The following is a 20,294-nucleotide window of genomic DNA, read 5'->3' on the forward strand; positions in this document are numbered from 1 at the left end:
CCCATTAGCAGTCACTCACTCCCCTTTCCCCTCAAACCTGCCAAGCCCTAGGCAACCATTAATCTACTTTCTGTCCTTAGAGTCCCCTGTTCTACACATTTTATATAAATGGAATCATTCACTATTTGATCTTCTGTGACTGGCTTCTTTCACCTAGCATAATGTTTTCAAGGTTTACCTATGTTGTAGCATGTATCAGTACTCCATTCCTTTTTATTGCAGAATAATACTCCATTGTATGAAATATACCACATTTTGTTTATCCATTCATCACCTTATGGACACTTGGGTTGTTGTCTGCCTTTTTTGACTGTTATGAACGATATTGCATTGAACAGAAGTTTGTGTGGACATGTTTTCATTTTTCGTGGGTATATACCTATGAGTAGAATTGGGGAGTCCTATGGGAACTCTGTGTTTAAATCTTTGAGGAATTGCCAGACTCTTTTCCAAAGCAGCTGTATCATTTTACTTTTCTATCAGGAATGTTTGAGGGTTCCAGTTTCTTTACATTGTCTCCAACACTTGGTGTTATCTGTCTTTTTGGTTTTAGCCATTCTATAGGTAAACATATTCTGAGAGTGAAGTGGTGTGTTGTGTTTTTGATTTGCATTTCCCTGGTTGCTCATGATATTGAGCATCTTTTCATATATCTTTTTTGAAGAAATGGCTATTCATATCCTTTACTCATTTTTAAATTGGGTTATCTTTTTATTACTGAGTTGTAAGAGTTTTTAAAAATATATTCTGGTTGTAAGTTCCTTGTCTGATATATATATAATTTGCAGGTATTTTCTCCCATTTTGTGGGTTGCCTTTTCACTTTCTTTTTGTTCTAATTTGTAGCACAAAAGGTTTCAATTTTCATGAAATATAGTGTATCTATTTTTTTCTTTTGTTGCTTAAGCATTCAGCCTTGTCTAAGGTCATGAAGATTTACATCCATCCAAGGTCATGAAGATTTACATCTGTGTTTTTTCCTAAAAGTTTTATAATTTTAGCTCTTACACTTAGGTCTGAGACGCGTTTTGAATTAATTTTTGTATGTGGTGTGTGGTAAGGTCCCATCCTCATTCATTTGCATGTGGATATCCAGTTCTCACAGCACCATTTGTTGAAAAGACTGTTCTTTCCCCATTGTGCAGTCTTGGTATCCTTTAAAAAAATCAATTGACAATGAATGTAAGGGTTTATTGTGGACTCTCAGTTCTATTCCATTGATCTATATATCTATCCTATGCCAATAACGTACTGTCTTGATTTTTATAGCTTCGTAGTGTCCTTTTTGTTTTTAATATGGGCTTTGAAAACTGATTGTTAAAGAGTATTGAGGTAATGAGAGAATGTTAATTGAGAGAGTGGCAGTTATTCTGAACAAAACACAAAACAGGTTTACAGGTTAGGCTGTATGCGTAAGTTTGGGGCTTTTAACTTTCGATTCCTCACCTAAAAGATATGAGGAAGTTATCTGTAAAGTAAGTATATTTGTTGGAATTAATTCTAGATGTAACAGGAAAACCCTAACAGTGGCGTAAATAGAGTAGAGGTTTATTTCTATTTCACATTCTAAATGTGGAGAGATAAATCAAACTGGGGCTGGTGTGATGCTCCTTGATGTCAGGGACCTAGCTGCCTTCTGTTTTGTTGTCTTCCATGCCTGGCTTCCCTTCTCAGTGTCTCTTTGTGGTAGGTGCAGTGGCTACAGGGCCAGCCAACCTGTTTGCATCTAGCCGGCAGAAAGGAGGAAGGGGAAGGGCACACCCTCTCCCTTTTTAAGATCACGTCACTTGCACACAATTCTGCTCTGTTCTTCTGGCCAGAACTTAGACACATAGCCTCACCTAGCTATGGAGACATATCGTTTTGATTCTGGGCAGCCAAATGCCTGGCTAAAAATTGAGGCTTCAGTTATTATGGAAGAAGAGAATGGGATTTTGGTGACAAATAATAGGCTCTGCCACAGTAAGGTATTAGAAAATGATCACAGCTGGTTGAAGCCATTTGGAACCTCTAAGAGGAACTGACAGAACTTGAGAATTTAATCTAGTTAAAACTATGTATTATTTTTACGCAAAATAAATTGGTCTTCACTTTGTGAGCTTTTATTGGTTGGATGCCTCTTTTCTATGTGTGATGCAGGTGATACCTTTGGCTGCTGTTGTGTGTAGCTAGGGATGTGAGGAGTTTTGCCTTTGTCTCTTGGCCACCTCTGATCTCGTCCTAGGGTGCATCAGTTAAATATCATAGAGTAATGATTTTGTTTTAGGAATCAGATCTATGAACAACTGGGGGGAAAGCTAGGAAGGTAGAGGTATGAAAAGGAAAGTTTAAAGGATCAGAGAAAGGTCATTAAGTAGCCTTGGTGTGGATGAGACAGAGCTTAGGGTAATCTGGAAGCTTTCCATGAAGCGAGCTGGTATAGAAGTCTGTGGAGGTTGTTGGCTCTTTGTGGCTACTGTTTCTGTGACTCTACAACTAGAAGTCTGGTGACGGGCACTGGGTTGCTATTGGTCCCCAGGGCTGGCTGTAAAGGAGGAGAACTGGACATGGCGTAGGAAAGTGCAAAGACACACTGAAACTTGCCAGCTCTTCTGCGTGTCTCATCACCTCTAACAAATGGCAACCTTCAGAGTGTAGTGTTTGCTGCCTCACCTCTGCTTCTACTTCTACCTTTCTTTCACCATTGTTGAAGTGTCTAACCCATACTATTTGGGGAAGGGGATTCTGGGAAACATCCCAGTGTAACCAAGCTGATGAGAATAATTCACCATATAGGAGACAGCTCTCAGATGCACCAGCATTTTCATGGGTCCTCTCGTACTGGGACAAAACCCTCCATACTTTGGCCAGATCATTTTGGGGGGGTCTTTAATTATAATGTATTTTATACCTTTGCCTACTTGTGATATTGGCACATATGATTTGTCATATTACATCTACCCTTTTGGGAGTATATGCTTTGCCATTTGCAGATGTTCTAAGCCCACATACATTTCTTTCCAGGAAATCCTTTGTATTTGGAATAGCAAAAAGAACACACACAGAATTTTGCTAATGTGAAATTCTAGATTCTTTCTTATGAATAAAGATATACAGAATAATGGAATAAATTTGCTCTGATTGTTTTCATGTTGCCTTAAAACTCAGTGGCTTAATGCATTTAACTGTGCTTATGATTTCTGTGGGTCAGAAATTTGGACAGGGCGTAAAAGGAGAGGCTTGTCTCTGTTTCATGATGTCTGGGGCCTCAGCTAGGAAGACAGCATTTGGGGATGATTTGACAGATGAGGGCTAGAATCACCTGGAGGTGTCATCTTTCCATGTCTGGTGGTTGATGCTGGCTGTTGGCAGGGTCCTTAGCTGGGATTGTGGAGTGAAACTGCTTGTGGTCTCTCCACAAACAGCTTGGTGGCCTCAGAACAGTTGAACTTCTCACATGATATCTCAGGGCTCTAGTGTGAGTATTGTAGTGAGTGTGGTGGGAAGCTGCATAATTTTTTCTAAATTAGCCTTGGAACTTAAGCGCTGTCACTTTTGCTGCATTCTCTTGGTTACAGGTGAATCACAAGCCCTCTTAGATTTGAGGGGAGGGGACATAGACCCCTACTTCTTGGTGGAAGGAGTATCCAGGTTGGATTGTGAGAAGAACATGTGGCCTGAGAGTGAAAGCTGTGACCATCTTTGGAAAATAATGTCTGCCAAAAGTCTGAGTTGGGGATTACGAGACTTGTAGGTACAAAGATAGTAATGAGGACAGAGTTATAATGGGGGAAGTAAAAAGAGCATAGTGAATTCTGCCTAAAGAAATAGGCAAGACTTCTGAAAGGAACCGGATGTCATGAGTGGTTTTCTTGCAAAGTGGATGGGCTACTTGGAAGTATCTTAACGTCAGTAGAAGAAACTGAGATTCAGAGAGACTAATGAAGACTGGATAAAGTATTAGTGATGAAGACAGACAAAAACCTAGGTGTTCTGACATTTGGCCTAAGCTCACATTGGGAAATTTGAATTCTTAGTACTTTATGATTGGAAAGAGTTTAGGCACAGGTAATAGGAGAAGCTTCGGGGTAATGGTAATTTCATATGTGAGGCCAGAAGAGCATACCTTGACATATAAAACTTTATTCTAAAACTTCTGATGTGATGTATTAGGTTGATGGAAGGTATGGAAGTATTGAAATCTGTCATGCCTTGTATTCATTTTCTATTTAGTTTTTAATTGAGAAAATGTGTAAGAATTCTACCTGCTTCAAAATTTATATAGTAGAGCTAGAATAGATAATTCTACTAGCCTGTCTAAACTGTTAAACATGCTTCTTTGCCTTCTCTTTAATCAGGAAGCCCAGAACCTCATGGCCTTGACCAATGTGGACACCCCATTAAAAGGTGGACTAAATACCCCATTGCATGAGAGTGACTTCTCAGGTGTGACTCCACAGCGGCAGGTTGTACAGACTCCAAACACAGTTCTTTCTACCCCATTCAGGTACTGTAAATAAACAGGTTTTATATTTTAGGAAAATGAATCAAAGGATTTGGACAGCATTTTGCTTTAGTAATGTTGACAAGAGAATGGAAATAAGTGTTTGCCTTTTTGATTTCTTCTTACTTTTTTATTATTATATTATTGTAGTAATAAATAGTAGTATCCAGGAAATGGTTAAATAGTATGGAGCTTCCTTCTTTTTTTAATGTTTCAAATGCTATCACCTTGTTTCTGCATGCTTTATAGTTGATTTTTAAGAGTATATCAATCCATTGTTAATGATCACTTGGTGAATTTTATAAAAATTGTAATCCTTTTTATGTATGTATTACTTTTACTTTCCCACCAACATTTTATTATGAAAATTTCAAGCATTCAGAAAGGTTGAAAGAATGGTAAAGTGAACATCCATATACCCACCACCTAGTTTCTGTGGTTGTTAATGTTTTACTTTATTTGCTTTATCACACAGTCATCTATCCATCAACCCATCTTATTTTTTAATGCATTTCAAAGGAAGTTGCAGATATCAGTCCATCTCATCCCTAAACACTTCCACCTGGATATCATTAACTAGAGTTCAGTTTTTGTTCACAATTCTTTTATTTTAAGCTTCTGTTTTCTAAGAAGAATCTTTAAGATAAAAATGTTATGGAAGCAAGTCATATTAAAATGGAATTTGACTTTTAAGGGTTAGAAATATTGGGGTTTTACTTTTAATTTTCAGTGTTAGGATATATTCTCCTACTTAAAGCACCTCAGACTTTATGTTGTATAACTGTATACTACAGCAGAATCAAGAAGCATTGGCTGCCAATCCTTATATAGCATTTAACACTTCTTGTAAGGTTTGTAAGAGAGCCTAATTCCTCCTCACCTGTGTATATCTTGTCTTCCAACTAGATTGTAAGCTCCTTGGGGGCAGGGACCATGTCTTATATGATAACACGACTATTGGGAATAGCTGCCTGGCGGTACCACCAGTCTGGAACACAGCCAAGATGCAGGAAGTAAGCAATGGGGGAAAAAAAGGCTTTGAATCGTTACAAGTTGCTGCAAAGTCTATGGACTTTATTCCTAGAGAAGTCTCGTATTTATTAATTTATTTATTTTTAAAATTTATTTTTAATAGCATATTCATTGTTAGAAATCATACTTACTATTTATGCCCCTTATCCAGTCTCCCTCCCTCTCCCCCAACCCCCCCTTCCCCCAGAACTTATTCATATTTAGATGTTACTCTAAAAGTGTGGTGTTTGGTTTACAAATAAAATGTAAAGGGAAGAACTGCTTAAAGTGTACAGAACAATGGTAATGACAGTGATAAGGACACAATAGCCAACAGCTTGATAGGGAGGAAGGAGATAAATGATAAGATGAAGACACTGAACTCAAAAGAGTCATCTGGGGTCACTGAGTGTGGTGGCCGACCTCCCTGCCTATTACATGTTCTTAGCCATCCTAATGTATCAAGAAAAGGTTGAAATAATGTTTGGTGGACTTAGTTGAGGAAGGCAAGAAAATATCAAATGTAGTGACTATTAGAAGTAAATAAAATAAAAGTACTGTGTGTAAATACTATACAAGCTAGACCAAACTTTTATTTTAACCTAGTAGAATTTAAAACCAGGTAGACAGAATTTCTAGAATCTTTCTTTCTTTATTATTTTCTGTATTCCCTGTGAAATAATTTTTTAGAAAAACATTTAAAATCACAGTCAGAATATAAGTGGCACTTTTATTAATTGGGATTTCTGTTTTTCTAGGACTCCTTCTAATGGAGCTGAAGGACTGACTCCCCGGAGTGGAACAACACCCAAACCAGTTGTTAACTCCACCCCTGGTAGAACTCCTCTTCGAGACAAGTTAAACATTAATCCCGAAGATGGAATGGCAGACTACAGTGATCCCTCTTATGTGAAGCAGATGGTAAATGTTAATTCTTTTTAATACTCTAAAATTTTAAAAATATATTTCATGGGTGCCAAATTAAAAATTTCTCCTGTCAGTGCACATTATGCATACCTTAAGAATCTATACACCTATGGATACCAGAAAAGGAAAATGACTTGCAAGACTTTATGAGAGGGAGGAACTTTGGGCTCAATAACCTGCTTTTTCTTTCTTCATATGTTTGTGAATATTGGTGACACTGAAAGTAATGCTCCTTGTATCTCTTATTATTTTAATTTTTATCATTTACTAATTAATACTTTCCTTTCTTGAATATTTATTTTAATTTCTTTCTATTTCTGTAAATTAAAATTTCAGTTTCAAGTGCCTCATAAATTAGATTTTCAGCCTGGAATTTCTCTGTTTGCTTCATATGTTTAAGACAGTCTAGATCTCAAAGCCAAGTTAATTTGATATTTGTTGTTAATTTCAGTGAAGTTTTCCTTGTGTATTTTTGCAAGGTGATGTAGAAAGCTAATTATAAAAGTTACGGTTTTTGCTTCTGCCCATGTTATTGCTTTTAGTACTTCAATATAGGGTCTAATGCCACAGAAAATCATTGTAAAAATTTTACAAAATGACTTCCAGTGATATTGACCTGTCTTGTTTATAAATTAATTCTAACTTCATGTATAGATTTGGTTAATTTATAATTTTTTAAATGCCCAAGTTGATATTAACTAATGTCAACTTTGAATGTCTCTGTAAGAATTAAACAGATTAAGAAACTAATTTGCAAAGCATTCATTTGGATATTTGAGAGGATGTAAAGTTGAATAAAGATGTCCTTTGTCTTAAAGAAGTTCTATATTCTGGGGAGATTGGTAGTACTAAACTAAGTCCAAAAATAATTGCAATATCAAAACAGAATAAGCCCTTTGAGCAAAACTAACATGCTTATGGTGGTTAAAAAAAGGAATAATCATATTTGTTGGGTGGGTCTCAGGAAAGCTTTCATAGATGAGACATGCTTATAAGGAGGGTGGGGCTGTCTCAAATGGAGGCCATAATGCAAGTAAGCAAGGAGCATGTTTTGGACATAGTAACTTACGTAGTCCTCACAGCTAACATACATGTAAGGTGTAGTGGGAATGAGGCTGGAAAGGTAAGCTGAGGATGTACTGAGGAAAACTTTGGGCACCAGGTGGTTTCTTTTTGTTGTTGTTGTTTTTTGTCAGCTGGCCAGTACAGGCATCTCAACCCATGACCTTGGTGTTACCAGCACCATGCTCTCCCAAGTGAGCTAACCAGCCAGCCCCCAGGCAGTTTCTTTGGGAACTATGGAATCTGATTTTTTTGTCTACATATGATTTAGTATTGCCATTAAAAATACATACACACATAAATTCAGGCATCTTTCAGATTAGGTTTTATTAGTCCAAGGATAAATTAACTTTTGAACTTGAACTTGTTCATTTGCTATTAAATTTTAATGTCAGAAATGTATTCCTTCAAATGAAAATCCTACTGGTCTTTTTTCTGCCTGTGCAGAGGTAATTCCCAAATCTTTTATTGGAATATCTGAGTATCTTCATTTATCTCACAAGTCAAAGTTTTTGATTGGTCTTAATGCAGGGAAGAAGGGGAGATAGAAAATGAACAAAAAACTTGTTTAGTCAGCTCTGAAATAAGGGATCATTTTTCTAGAATTAATATTAAGCTAATTTTTTTTCAGAAACTCTTATAGAATATTGGTTGAATACTTAATGTGTATGAATTGAGAAGGACCTATTCTTTTCTACAGGAAAGAGAATCTCGTGAACATCTCCGTTTAGGATTGTTGGGTCTTCCAGCTCCTAAGAATGATTTTGAAATTGTTCTACCAGAAAATGCTGAGAAGGAGCTGGAAGACCGTGAAGTAGATGATACTTACATTGAAGATGCTGCTGATGTGGATGCTCGAAAGCAGGTGGGTAATTGTGCTAGAAAGAAGTGTGAGTTTGCCTGAACATGTCCGTATGCTTAAAAGAATGAAGACAGCCATTAAATGTCTCAAGATCTTGACTTATAAGTTTTTTCAGTATTTAAAAATACTATTCTAAAGTAAATTACTTTTGGGGAGGGAGAAGGGAGGGAGGTTTTGCTGATGGGGAGCATTAATCAGCTACAATGTATATCGACAAAATAAAATTAAAAAAAAAAATAAAAAAAAATAAAGTAAATTACTTTTATCATCAATAATATATACTCACATAATAATATACTCACAGTATCTTGATGGGCATTCTTAAAATGTATATGGAAATTTAAATACCCTCTGTCAAATTAGTTATGCTTCTCTAAAATACACATAGGTAGTTTTTTAGACATTGCTTCAATCAAGTGAAGAAAAGATGTTATTGGTCAGTCTTAAAAAGAAGTTCATCTTGGATTGGTTGAGTAAATGATTTTAAGTTAGTGTAAACTAATAAAAACTGTGGATTTGGAAATTTAGAGAGAGAGAGTGTCAGAATAATATTAGTAACATCTTGTACTAGTATATCTTGTAGTTAATTTCTCATTTTCACATAACAGCCCAGTGATGTAAACTGGCTAGGTATTGGCTCTGTTTTAGAAATGAGGTAACAGCCTCAGATGAGTTATGTTAACTTTCCTAGGTCTTGTGGCTGATAAGTGGTGAATTCTGAACTAGAATTAAGGTGATGTACCCATTTCAGTAAGTCCTGCTGCCTTCCATTTCAGGATGATTTTGGGAAGCTTTAATCTCAGGGGATTGGAGTGTGAATGACATCGATGGATATCATATTTTAGAGGGGAACCATGTGAATGTACTTTCTGGTGGAGAACAGAGAATCATTCTTTTTGTGTTCTCTCAGCTACTGAGTTACATTTACTCTCTCAGAAATGGCATGAAATTTTAATATTACCCCACATTCATAACTTAATAATCATTAAATAATACATTTATTGGCTGTCTTTTTCAATTAAAAGTCAGTAGCTTTGGGGTAAAAGGGAAGGGCTGTGTTGCAATAGTCTCTAAGTTTAGGATTCCCATTTAGACAAGAAAAGTGGTTATCTGATGGATAGATTTGGAGAACACTCTAGTAGACATTGGAAGTTCTTAATTGCTACTGTAGTGAGAATGAATAGACTGATTGATTTCTGTTGCTTTAATATTACCTTTCTACTAATTTACAAATTTTTACAGCTTTAGCTCTTGGACTTACATGATCTTATAGACCAGAGTGTTTTCAACTTTACTGAGATGTCAAATACTGTATAACTGCAATAATGGATATACAAATCATTTTTCAGGCCATACGGGATGCAGAACGTGTAAAGGAGATGAAACGAATGCACAAGGCTGTCCAGAAGGATCTGCCAAGACCATCAGAAGTAAGTGTTAGAATTTTTGGCTTAGGAAGTTTTAAGTTTCTTTTTATATGATTGATGCTTTTTACATCATTCATAAAGACTATAAAACAAAATTTCATCTTTCTGGAATATAGTAAAGTAGTTCCCAATCCAGTCTTTAAAATGTTTCATTGGTACCAGTAAGAATTTAGAAGGAAAAAGAGAAATTGCTTTTGAAAATGTGAAATTGCTATTTATTTATGCTAAAATAGGCAATAACATTAGTATGTTGTGGTGATATGTTTGGTAATTGTACTTGTTTTAAAATTTTAGGTAAATGAAACTATTCTAAGACCCTTAAATGTAGAACCACCTCTAACAGATTTACAGAAAAGTGAAGAATTAATCAAAAAAGAAATGATCACAATGCTTCATTATGACCTTCTACATCATCCTTATGAACCATCTGGAAATAAAAAAGGAAAAACTGTAGGATTTGGTACCAATAATTCAGAGCACATTACCTATTTGGAACATAACCCTTATGAAAAGTTCTCCAAAGAAGAGCTGAAAAAGGTATGATTGAGCAGGAATATTTCTGTCTTGACATTTAAGTATTTGTTAGATGCTGTGTATCGTGGACAAATGTGAACTTGTTTTGCCACACTGATATTCATGAACAACTGAAGCATATGGTTAGGAGATAAGTGTTCATATTAAGTACTATGAAAAAGACATGCTTTAAATACCCCCATCCTTCATGTTCAGTGTTTAGACCCTTATCAGATAAACACTGGCTTTGGGGGCAAGGTGATTTTTGTCTCATGGGTGTTGTTGGTTGACAGTTGCTACAGTTGCCATTTTCGGTGTTCACCTCTGCTGTCTCTGAATAGAAGTGAATGCCTTTAATACTTACACCTCATTTATTTAGACTAATATGAAAATAAAAGAATATACTAAAAATGTTTGTATATTAAACCTTTTATCTTTTTTTTTTACTGATTTTATTCCTCTATATGCATTTTCTTCTTTTCTGCTTTTGACAGAGCAGACAGTTGTGATTGTGAATAGAAATCTCTACAGTGGTATAAGAAAATACAGTTGGTTTCATGCTTGGAAGCAGAGTAGTCATTAGCTTAAGTCATTTTTCTTTAGCCTTCAGTCCTGAGGGTCAGTTGTAGATACATTGATTTGAAATGGGCTGCTGCATACTTGGGAGAAAGCAAATAAGATTCTTTCTCCTGTCTTCTCTCATGTACTCTCCTTCTCTCTCCCCCCTCTCAATTTCTTACTTTCTATTTTTCTTATTGCATAAGTAATACATACTTACTATAGGATTTTTAGAAAATAGAGAAAGGAAAGAGGGGTTAGATTTCCGTTTCAACAATTTGCCCCTTATTTCTGAGTAACTTTGAGCTACTCTTTTTTTTAATAAGTGGCATAGGGAAACTGACATCGTCGAGTGCCTCCTCTATGGCAAGCACATTTACTCATTGAACTGGGGTTGAGAATCAGGCTATGAAATTGATACTTGCACAGTTTTCTCTTTTTGAGAGTGAAAGTACGAGGGGAAGGAGGAATTTAGGAAATAAATTTTCCTAAATTTATTATATGTATGGGAACCTGAAACAAGGATTACATTGTTTCTTTTAGAGGTTCTGTAGGGGATAAATTCTAATACATTGAAAATAATAATTCTAAATATTGCTTTGGATTATTTGAAGCAAAATAGTTTAAATATTCTCCCACATTTTATTTATCTGTTTACATTCCTCTTTGTTCCAAAAAGGATTTGAAACAGCTGTTTACTTAGCAAACTCTTTATGAACAGTTTAAAGATAGATTGGCCATACTTTCTCCTAATGATGATAAGAGCTGAACTTTAAAATTTTTGCTGTGTATAGTTTCAGAGCTAAATTCGATTTCTCTTTTAATAAGTTGTCAGTTTTTCATGTTAAAATTGGTTTGATTCTATTATCTCCTTTAAGAGGTATTACTTAAAAGTATCCATTCTTTTGTGTAAATATGATTTTCCATTTTTTTGTTAAAATTTTTGGTTTGCTGGTCATTTCTCTTGATTTTATATATTTTGATGTGTATTTACTTTCCAGTATTACTAGAAAGACCAAAGCCTTCTATAAGGCACAGAAGGTGTTTGCCAGTTTTTCATGAGCCATGAAGCAAAGGGCTGGAAAAAGCTCATATATGCTCATGAATTCTGTGTGTCTGGTGCTGGGCAAAGCTCTTTCCATATATTATTCACTTAACTGTAATAAATAACACGTCAGGTAGGTATTATCCCCATTTTATAGATGAAAAATGGGCTCAGAGAAGTTAAACAAATTGACAGCTACTTAATGGTAAATTTTTGATTTGAACTCAGGCCAGCCCAGTTCCCTCCCTCTCATTCTGTCATCTTAAACTGCTTCTTTAGTAGTGGACTAAAGCTGGTTTATGATCCATCATGATCTCATTTGTGCCCTCAGTTTCATTCTCTGGCAGCATCAGGGTCATTTTGTCAGAATGAAGGAAAAAGGGCACATTTCAAAAAGCTTCCTGGTTCCCTTCACTATCTTGTGAGGGCCTGAGCGTAAGGTGGGATGGTAGAGTGGAAGGAGCATCCCTAAGCACTGGTGCATTTGGTTTGGATCCTGCTTTGTCTGCTTTCTAGTGATGTGATCTTGAATAAGTTGTTTAATCTTTCTGATCGTTAGTTTTATCAGCTAATGAGGTTAATATTGGCTACTTTGTAAGGTGGTTGTGATCTTTGGAGATAATACAGTTAAAACTTTTAAAGTCAGTTCCTGGCACATAGTAGATACCTGAGAAATGGTAGCTGCTATTATATTGAGTAAAAGCAAAGGATATTTATACTGTTGGGGAAACATGGATATTTGAGTTTTTAAAATCAGTCTGTATCAACTTATAGGCTTCTTAATTCATTTCGCTTAAGTATTGTTCTTCCATCCCTCCCTACAGTCCCCTTCCAAAAAACAACCAACCAACCAACCAATACTCCTTGTCTTTGGCCCAAGAAAGGAGGAAAAATCTAATCTTTTTACTCTCTCTGGTGATGGCAAGTATTTGTATTATTTAAACTTACTGAAGTTATTATTGTGAACAGGCCCAGGACGTTCTGGTGCAGGAGATGGAAGTGGTAAAACAAGGAATGAGCCATGGAGAACTCTCAAGTGAAGCTTATAACCAAGTGTGGGAAGAATGCTACAGTCAAGTTTTATATCTTCCTGGGCAGAGCCGCTACACACGGGCCAATCTAGCCAGCAAAAAGGACAGAATTGAATCACTTGAAAAGAGGCTCGAGGTTGGTATCCTTTTAAAATTCTAATTTAAGTGTACTTTGATTGAAATAATGAACCAAATAATTCCTCTAGGGAAAAGTTAGAAAAATATTTTTAAAAGTTCATGGAAAAATAGAATTGAAAGATAATACGAGTCTTTTTCATGAACTCTTGGAAGTACCCTCATAGACCTGAGGTGCTATTGCCTTTGCAATTCTTGAAGAAAACTACACATAAGTGTTTGATCTTCCTTGGCCTTGTTCGTTGGTTTTTCAGAATTGCTGGCCTTCCTAACTAAAGATTAGCCCTGCAAATTGACCACAGGCCAATCAGCCTTTTAGGTGTGGGAGCAAGGAGCAGAGAAGTTAACACTAGTCACTCAGAACAATGTAAATCAATACAAGAATAGCTTGTTTTCTCTTAGGAGGGATCTCAGCACTACCAAGGAGCTTCCTTTCTGTAGCCAAATGAGCACATTTACAAAACTTTGATACCTTTCTGTTCTCCTCTGATTCCTGTAAGTTTGAGCTAGAGCGGGTAGAGATTGATTACCTAGACAATTGCTTCCATGATTTTCCATGTCGATGAAACATTGAAATGTACTAGATGCAGATTCATGGCATGTGGTTTCTTAATGTAGTCTGCATGTTTTGAATTCCAGAATCTGTGTGGGCACTTTGCCAATGGCATGTTATTTGTGCTTCGTAGACTACCAGGCTGCCTAGTGGATTCTCAGTGGTGGTCTCTTCAGAGATATTTCTGAGGCCAAGATGGTATGGGAAGAAGGGGTATCTCAGGCAGTCATATGCAGAAAATGGCCTCAGTGTCTTCTTTTATGTAATTATCAGTATTTCTTTAAAAAAGCATATTTGAAAATATTTTTATTTAGGATTAAAACCAGAAATAGTAAAATCACTTGGGATGGTTGGGACTGTGTGGGGCTGGAGAAATGAGCAGAAAAAAGCAGTATTTTTTAATTTGGAAACTATTCTAAGTCTTCATTGAGATGGCATGTGTAGACACTTGATGTTTAATGCTTATTATCCTCTTTTTTCAGTTAGCAGGAAATTAATGTTTCTGAAGTAATTCTCATCTTGGGCGAAATCTTAGTTCAGTTCTGTTGATAATTCTAGTTCTATTACTAACTTCCAGCAGGTTGTGCTGTTGCTCCGTGTTTTAATTCAGAGTTAAAGGCAGGGAAAAAAGAACATCAGTGGTTAAATTTTAAGTTATATCTTCTGTTGCGTAGGCTTCATTTCTTATAAGTGGTAGTTAGCAGTGTAATTCTGATCGAAGGTCAGCATCGTAATTGATTGGAAAGCTATTTGGAAAGCTTCCTTGTTACATTTATATATAAATACTTAGGTCTCTCACTTAGTTTGAGAGACTTCTCAAAATCTTCTCATTTTGAGGTGGATAAACTCTTTCTGCCACAAATGGCAAGGACATTTTTTGCTGCTTAAAATTTTAAAAAAAGTTTTTCCCTAAATCTCATTTACTTTGTCGAGGCACTAACTTTCATGACAGCAAATAAATGTGTCACAAAGTGAGTGGTGCCATAAAGTACAGTAATTTTTATTTCTATGTTGAATTGGTCTTGTGAGTTTTGAAGGGAAAAATACAGAAGAACCACTGCTGTTCTTTTAGAGATTTATTTGGGTCGTTTATGAGCAACCATTAAAAACATGTGGTTCTCTTTGTTCAGTTCAGTACCAGGAACTGAAATCTTCCGTTGAACTATTTTTGTTGAAGGATTGGTGATTTTGGAAGAATATTCATAAAACAGTCTGAAGTAATTTTTCTCTTCTTGACTTCTGGATAACTTACTTTATTGTTTACTCAGCCAGTTACTTTTAAAGAATACTTAATCAAATCCTTTAATTTAGTAAACTATGCTTATTTCAAATGAAAGTTCATTAAATCTTTTAAAAAGAAAAGCAACTCAAAAGACCCAAATAAACAAATCACCCATTTCATTTGTATCCATCCTTAATTCAGAACTAGGTTTCTGTTAGCTTATTTTAGTTTTTGAAGACACAGTTCTACTGGTTTGAAATACATAAATATTTTATTTCAATTGTGGTAATTCTTTCATCATTTCAGTTGATTGCTAAATTATAAACATTATTCAAAGTTTGTTGTGGAGAAGGAACTCCAGTTATGTTGTATAAACTAAACGCTGTACTTAAATTATCCTCTCCACTGTTAGGTTCAAGGAGATATCTCTCTCTGTGCAAGCACAGTACACCATGGCTGCCAGTGTGTTTGATTTCTGCTGCCATGAACTTTGGAATAGTGAATCTAAATTATGGCCCTATCACAGCCTATCAAGCAAGATGAAATCCAGCTTTGTCGTGGCTGGTGTCTCCTAAATGGATTAAAAGAATATTCCCTGTGGTTTATATTGGAGCTAGTCTTTGAGCCATTACTCAAGATTAATATTTGAAACTTAACACTTAAATGAAAATCCTTAAGATACTCATTTAAAACTAATAGAACCATCTCAGATTTTATATAGAATGTGGTAGGGGGTGTGTGCACGTCCAAGGAGTCTGTTAAATAAATAGAATCAGAATGTAATTACATGTCAAAAGTAAGTGGAAAAGACTTCTGAATTGTAACCAAGTCCATGTATTTTATTCTGCTTTGGAGGCAGAATTAACTTTTAGAATGTTGCCAGACATTTGTGTGTAAAATAAGGCAGTAACAGCAAACACAGAAATAATAGCTAATATCAGAAAAGGAAAAGATGTGAAAGCATAGCATGCTGGGGCTGTTTTAATGTGGTAGCAAAAAGCCCTATGTATTTTAATAGCTATATGGTAGGAGAGTAGAGTGATACCCCAAATTAATAAAAGCTTAATTTCTGTTCAGTGTCATGTCTTTTTTTTTTTTTGGCACCTGGCCGATATGGGGATCTGAACCCTTGACATTGCTGTTATAACACTGCACTGCAACCAACTGAGCTAACCAGCCAGGTTGTTTTAGGGAATTTTCGTTAAAAGTTTAAAATAAAAGAGCGTTAGTACTTTTATTTATTTACATGTTCAGTGAATATTCCCAAGCATCTGCTATGTACCAGACTCTATTCTAGGCCCTGGGGATACAGCAAGGGACAAGACAAACGACTGCTCTTGTGGGCTTCAGTTATCTGGAAAATGCTTAATGTGGAGAACATCATTTTCTGATGATGCCAGATAAATGAGTCATTACCATATTTGTGAAGTGCAAATAGAATTTGAAGTGTTCTAATTTGTTTCCACTTTAAGTGGAAATAGGAAATTATCTGAAGACATAATTATTTTGAGTGAAATAATTTCCTGTAGGTGCAAAAGTGAAATGAGAAGTCTGAATTTAGGCCTGCCATTAAATTTAATAGTATTTGAAATAGTATCTAAACTGCTATGTTGAGGAAATTTGGCTGAAAAGTAGATTTTGTCATGTTAGCTATAAAAATGGAAAGACTTTCCTTAGAGGTAGAAAGTAGGTCCAGAAGTAATACTTCTTCCTGTATTTTACTGGCACAGTCAACATAGTCAAGAAATATTATGTAACACTGACTTCTTGAAAATAAAGTAACTTAAAGAACACAGACAACACATTTAAAATTCTCAGTGTATTTGTAGAACTCTTATGAGGACCCCTGATTTTACTGAAGGCTATATTTCAGCAAAATCGGCTACACTATGGATCCCATTTTCTCAGTGATTTTCATTGTAAAGTCATATTTTTACACGAAAAAATTTCTTTAATACTCTAAAAGAGTGGAAACAGGATAAGGATTAAATTAGTGGGCAATTCTGGGCAGAGGGCTATATATTGCAGTATCTCAGCAGGTTTATGCTTATGTTCCCTGTGTGGGGGTAGGGATAAGGGAGAGTGGCGATTTAGTACAGGAGAAGAGTTCGCAGTACCATGGAACACTCTCTCTTTTACCAAGTTCTGTCATGACCTTTAAAGGCATTGACACATTTCTTAGTTGTCTCTAGCAAGAACTCCTTAAAACTGGACTAGAGATCTCCTTGGTACAACTATGTTGCTTCTGTTATGCCTCAACATAAGTTGAATTTGTTTTATGCAGTTTATGTGTTTCACTTCCTAACGTATGCAAATGTAAAGTGCTTTTGCATTCTTTGTTGTCTTTGGAAAGATTTTCTGTAAGGTTTTGCCTTACTGGATAGCTTGCTTTGCAGGGATGCAATCTGATGGTTGCTGACTCTGATAGATGCTGACAATAATCACTTACTTGGATCTGCATCTCATCAATATAGAGAAAGTTCACTGATGAAAGAAACCTAATGCTAGTGAGCAGTATAGAGATTAAAGGGGAGTCGCTCATGGACTCTTGTTTGCACACATTTTGGTGATTGAACCACATCTTTACTATTATAGGATCATTGCGGAATGATGGACTAGGAAGTGAAGGTGCCATTGACTGTGTGTTTATTTTGGGTATCCTTAAACCTGTTTTTCCTGCGGTGGAAGGTTATATTCTGGCCCCTTAAGCAAGAGTTTCAATGAGGGATGCTCTTAATGTTTCTGAACTTCACTGTAACAGACTTTAACTGAAGACAGTACTGGAAACCCAAGGATAATGTGTTTATTTTGGAATTACTTAAGTTTAGTAACCTTAACAAACTTAGCTTGAAAGTAACAATTACACTTTTATAAGTCCCATACAGCTCCCTTTTGTAATGACCCGAGGAAACACTTATGGCTCCACTGATTCATCTCCTGGGGACCATCAGTTTTCCATTGGTCTCTAGCCAGTCTTTTTTGGACAGTTTCTCTTCTATGCATTTAAAAAATAACATTTATAGGTGTTTTTCTAAAAATAATATCTGTGCTTTGTAGAAAATTTAAAAGAAATAGAAAAAAATGAAGAAAAGAAGCCTACTATCTAGACATAATCACTTTAAACATTTTGGTATATACATACGCTCACACACCCATGTATCTTTTATTTTTCTATGTGTGGATAAAGGGAGGAAGATATTTAAAACAAAATTGGGATTATGATATACTTAATTTTTCAAATAATAATGTATTGTAAATATGATTTTTGTTTTATATACAATTTTTTTTTTTTTGAGGGGAGCAGCTGGCCAGTACTGGGTTTGAACTTGTGACCTTGGTGTTATAAGCCTGCACTCTAACCAACTGAGCTAACTGACCAGCCCCATAAATATGATTTTTAAAAAAAGAAACCTGATCACTTGCTGTCATTTAAAATCTGTGGTAAAAATTAGCTTTGGCAAAATCTTTGAATAATTAAAGGCTAGTTATATTTCACCTTCCTTCTTAAAAGTTGTTAAATGTAACCTGTTTTTTTCCCCATTAAAATTTTTTGAGAGATGTTTGTTTTCCTATAGTTTTATAGCTTGTTAAGAATAAAAGAATTAGGAGTTTTAAAATATAAACTGGGAGAAGTAACGCTTTTCTCAAGTGTCAAATAAAATTCTTTTAAGTGGGTGTGTAAAAGTTAATGTCCCAATCAGGGAATGAATGATGGGCAGATCCATTAATGAAGGTCTTGTTTATATGTGTCTAGAATTATTTGTTTTTCAGGATGCTGTCTGGTGGCAGTAAGCCATCCAGTCCCACAGCTCAAATTTCTTTTTTCTTTTATGGCTGCTGGCCGGTGTGGGGATCTGAACCCTTGACCTCGGTGTTACCAGTACCACATTGTCCAAATTATGCTAACCCACCAGCTCCCACAGCTGGAATTTCTTCAGCCATTTAATGTTTGCATTTCAAGGGCTGAGGCTAGGAAGACATTTGATTTATTAGCAGTGGTGTGGCCTAATGTGTTGGACTTTCAAATAGGAAACAACTGCATAGCATTATCACTTATTGGCTCTGTAGCCTAGGACAAGTTACTTAATCTCTCTGGATCTCAAATTTCATAATCTGTAACATTTGGGTGGGTAATTATTTTTAGTTGGAAGTGTGAGTTTAAGATAATGTAAGATTAAATGAGATGCTCTGTGCCTAGTAAAGAGCAAGTTTTAGTAAATGGGAATTCTCTCCCGTGTCTCTTCAAGACTATATCACCCTTAAAGTTACCTAAATTGGATTAAACTTGGTTTGATACTTTCGAGTATCAAGAAGTAACTTCATCTCGAACAAAGGGGTGACTTAGTTTGTATAGTCTGTAAATTTTGGTGAATGTCTGAAATTTGAGATGTGGGTTGATTTTAGGAGACATTATTATACTGAGTGAGGCTTAAAGCTCAGCTTTTGGTTAGTGTAAATTAATTTTACATCATTGTGGATTTTAATTTAACATTTCTTGTATACATTTTGGTGTGTTGAAATAGTTGACATATTTATACACTTAAATGTCTCCATTATATTTCATTATATTGATGTTTCATGGTTTGTGGTGTATAGTCGTAAGTTAACAAAATAACTAGTCTTTATCTAAAAAAATCTTTTATTACAGGAATTTTCAAACATACCCAAAAGTAGACTAGTATAATGAGTCCTCATGTTTCATCACCCAACTGTGACAGTCATCAAATCGTAGCACTCTTATTCCACCTGTTATGCCCCCTTGCACTGTTATTGAAGCAAATTCCAGATATCATATCATAAAATAGAATTATGTTGCATGAAATTTGTCAGCTTGGTCTCCCTACACATTTATATGTTGATATATTCTCATTCATCTCCTGCTTTGAATTGAATTGTACCTTTTCATACTGGATGAAGCAGCTTTAATTGTATCAAGTGGTGTTCTACTTTAAATTCTGATAGTGATTGTGAACTTCATTTTATTTAAGGTTATTAGCAATTTTCTGCTGATACATATTTAAAACACAGTAATGGCTTCTAAACTTTCATCATAACTGTGTTTGAGGGGCTTGTCTGGTGATTAGAACAAAGTATTTAATTCTAGCTCCACTGCTAACTGTCAGGTGCTTTAAGATGACTCTGAAGTGTATCTGCAAGTAGATATTAAAAAGCATTTTTTGAAAACTTTTGGTAAATAATCTTTAAGATTCAGTGATTTGAAATGCCTTTTTTTTTTTTTTGAGTAAGCCAATATTTTATTCAGAATAAGTCGTCCTTTAGAGCAGTTGCTAATGCTTGTTTTTTTAAAGGACTTAGAAGTATGAATCTGGTTAGTCAGAGCCTGATTTTTTCCTGTTGTTTTGTATTTTAAACAAGAAGGTTTTATACTCTCTTGCACTTCAGTGTTGTTTCTGTGTATGTATGGATGTATGTGTACGGGTGGTGGGGTTGGGCTGATTTAAGGTG

At 35.5% G+C, this 20,294-nt stretch overlaps 1 protein-coding gene across 1 annotated transcript in view; it reads left to right on the forward strand.

Moving 5' to 3' along the window:
• The window catches only part of CDC5L (cell division cycle 5 like), a 46,026-nt gene that overhangs the window by 18,988 nt on the left and 6,744 nt on the right, over positions 1–20,294 (forward strand). The window contains exons 9-14 of the mRNA XM_063097495.1: positions 4,337–4,485; positions 6,252–6,414; positions 8,183–8,347; positions 9,694–9,774; positions 10,066–10,308; positions 12,857–13,054. Coding sequence (XP_062953565.1) covers positions 4,337–4,485; positions 6,252–6,414; positions 8,183–8,347; positions 9,694–9,774; positions 10,066–10,308; positions 12,857–13,054 — 999 coding nt within the window. The remainder of the gene's footprint in view (positions 1–4,336; positions 4,486–6,251; positions 6,415–8,182; positions 8,348–9,693; positions 9,775–10,065; positions 10,309–12,856; positions 13,055–20,294) is intronic.

This window comes from Cynocephalus volans, chromosome 5, assembly GCF_027409185.1.
Source record: "Cynocephalus volans isolate mCynVol1 chromosome 5, mCynVol1.pri, whole genome shotgun sequence".
Lineage (NCBI taxonomy): Eukaryota > Metazoa > Chordata > Mammalia > Dermoptera > Cynocephalidae > Cynocephalus > Cynocephalus volans.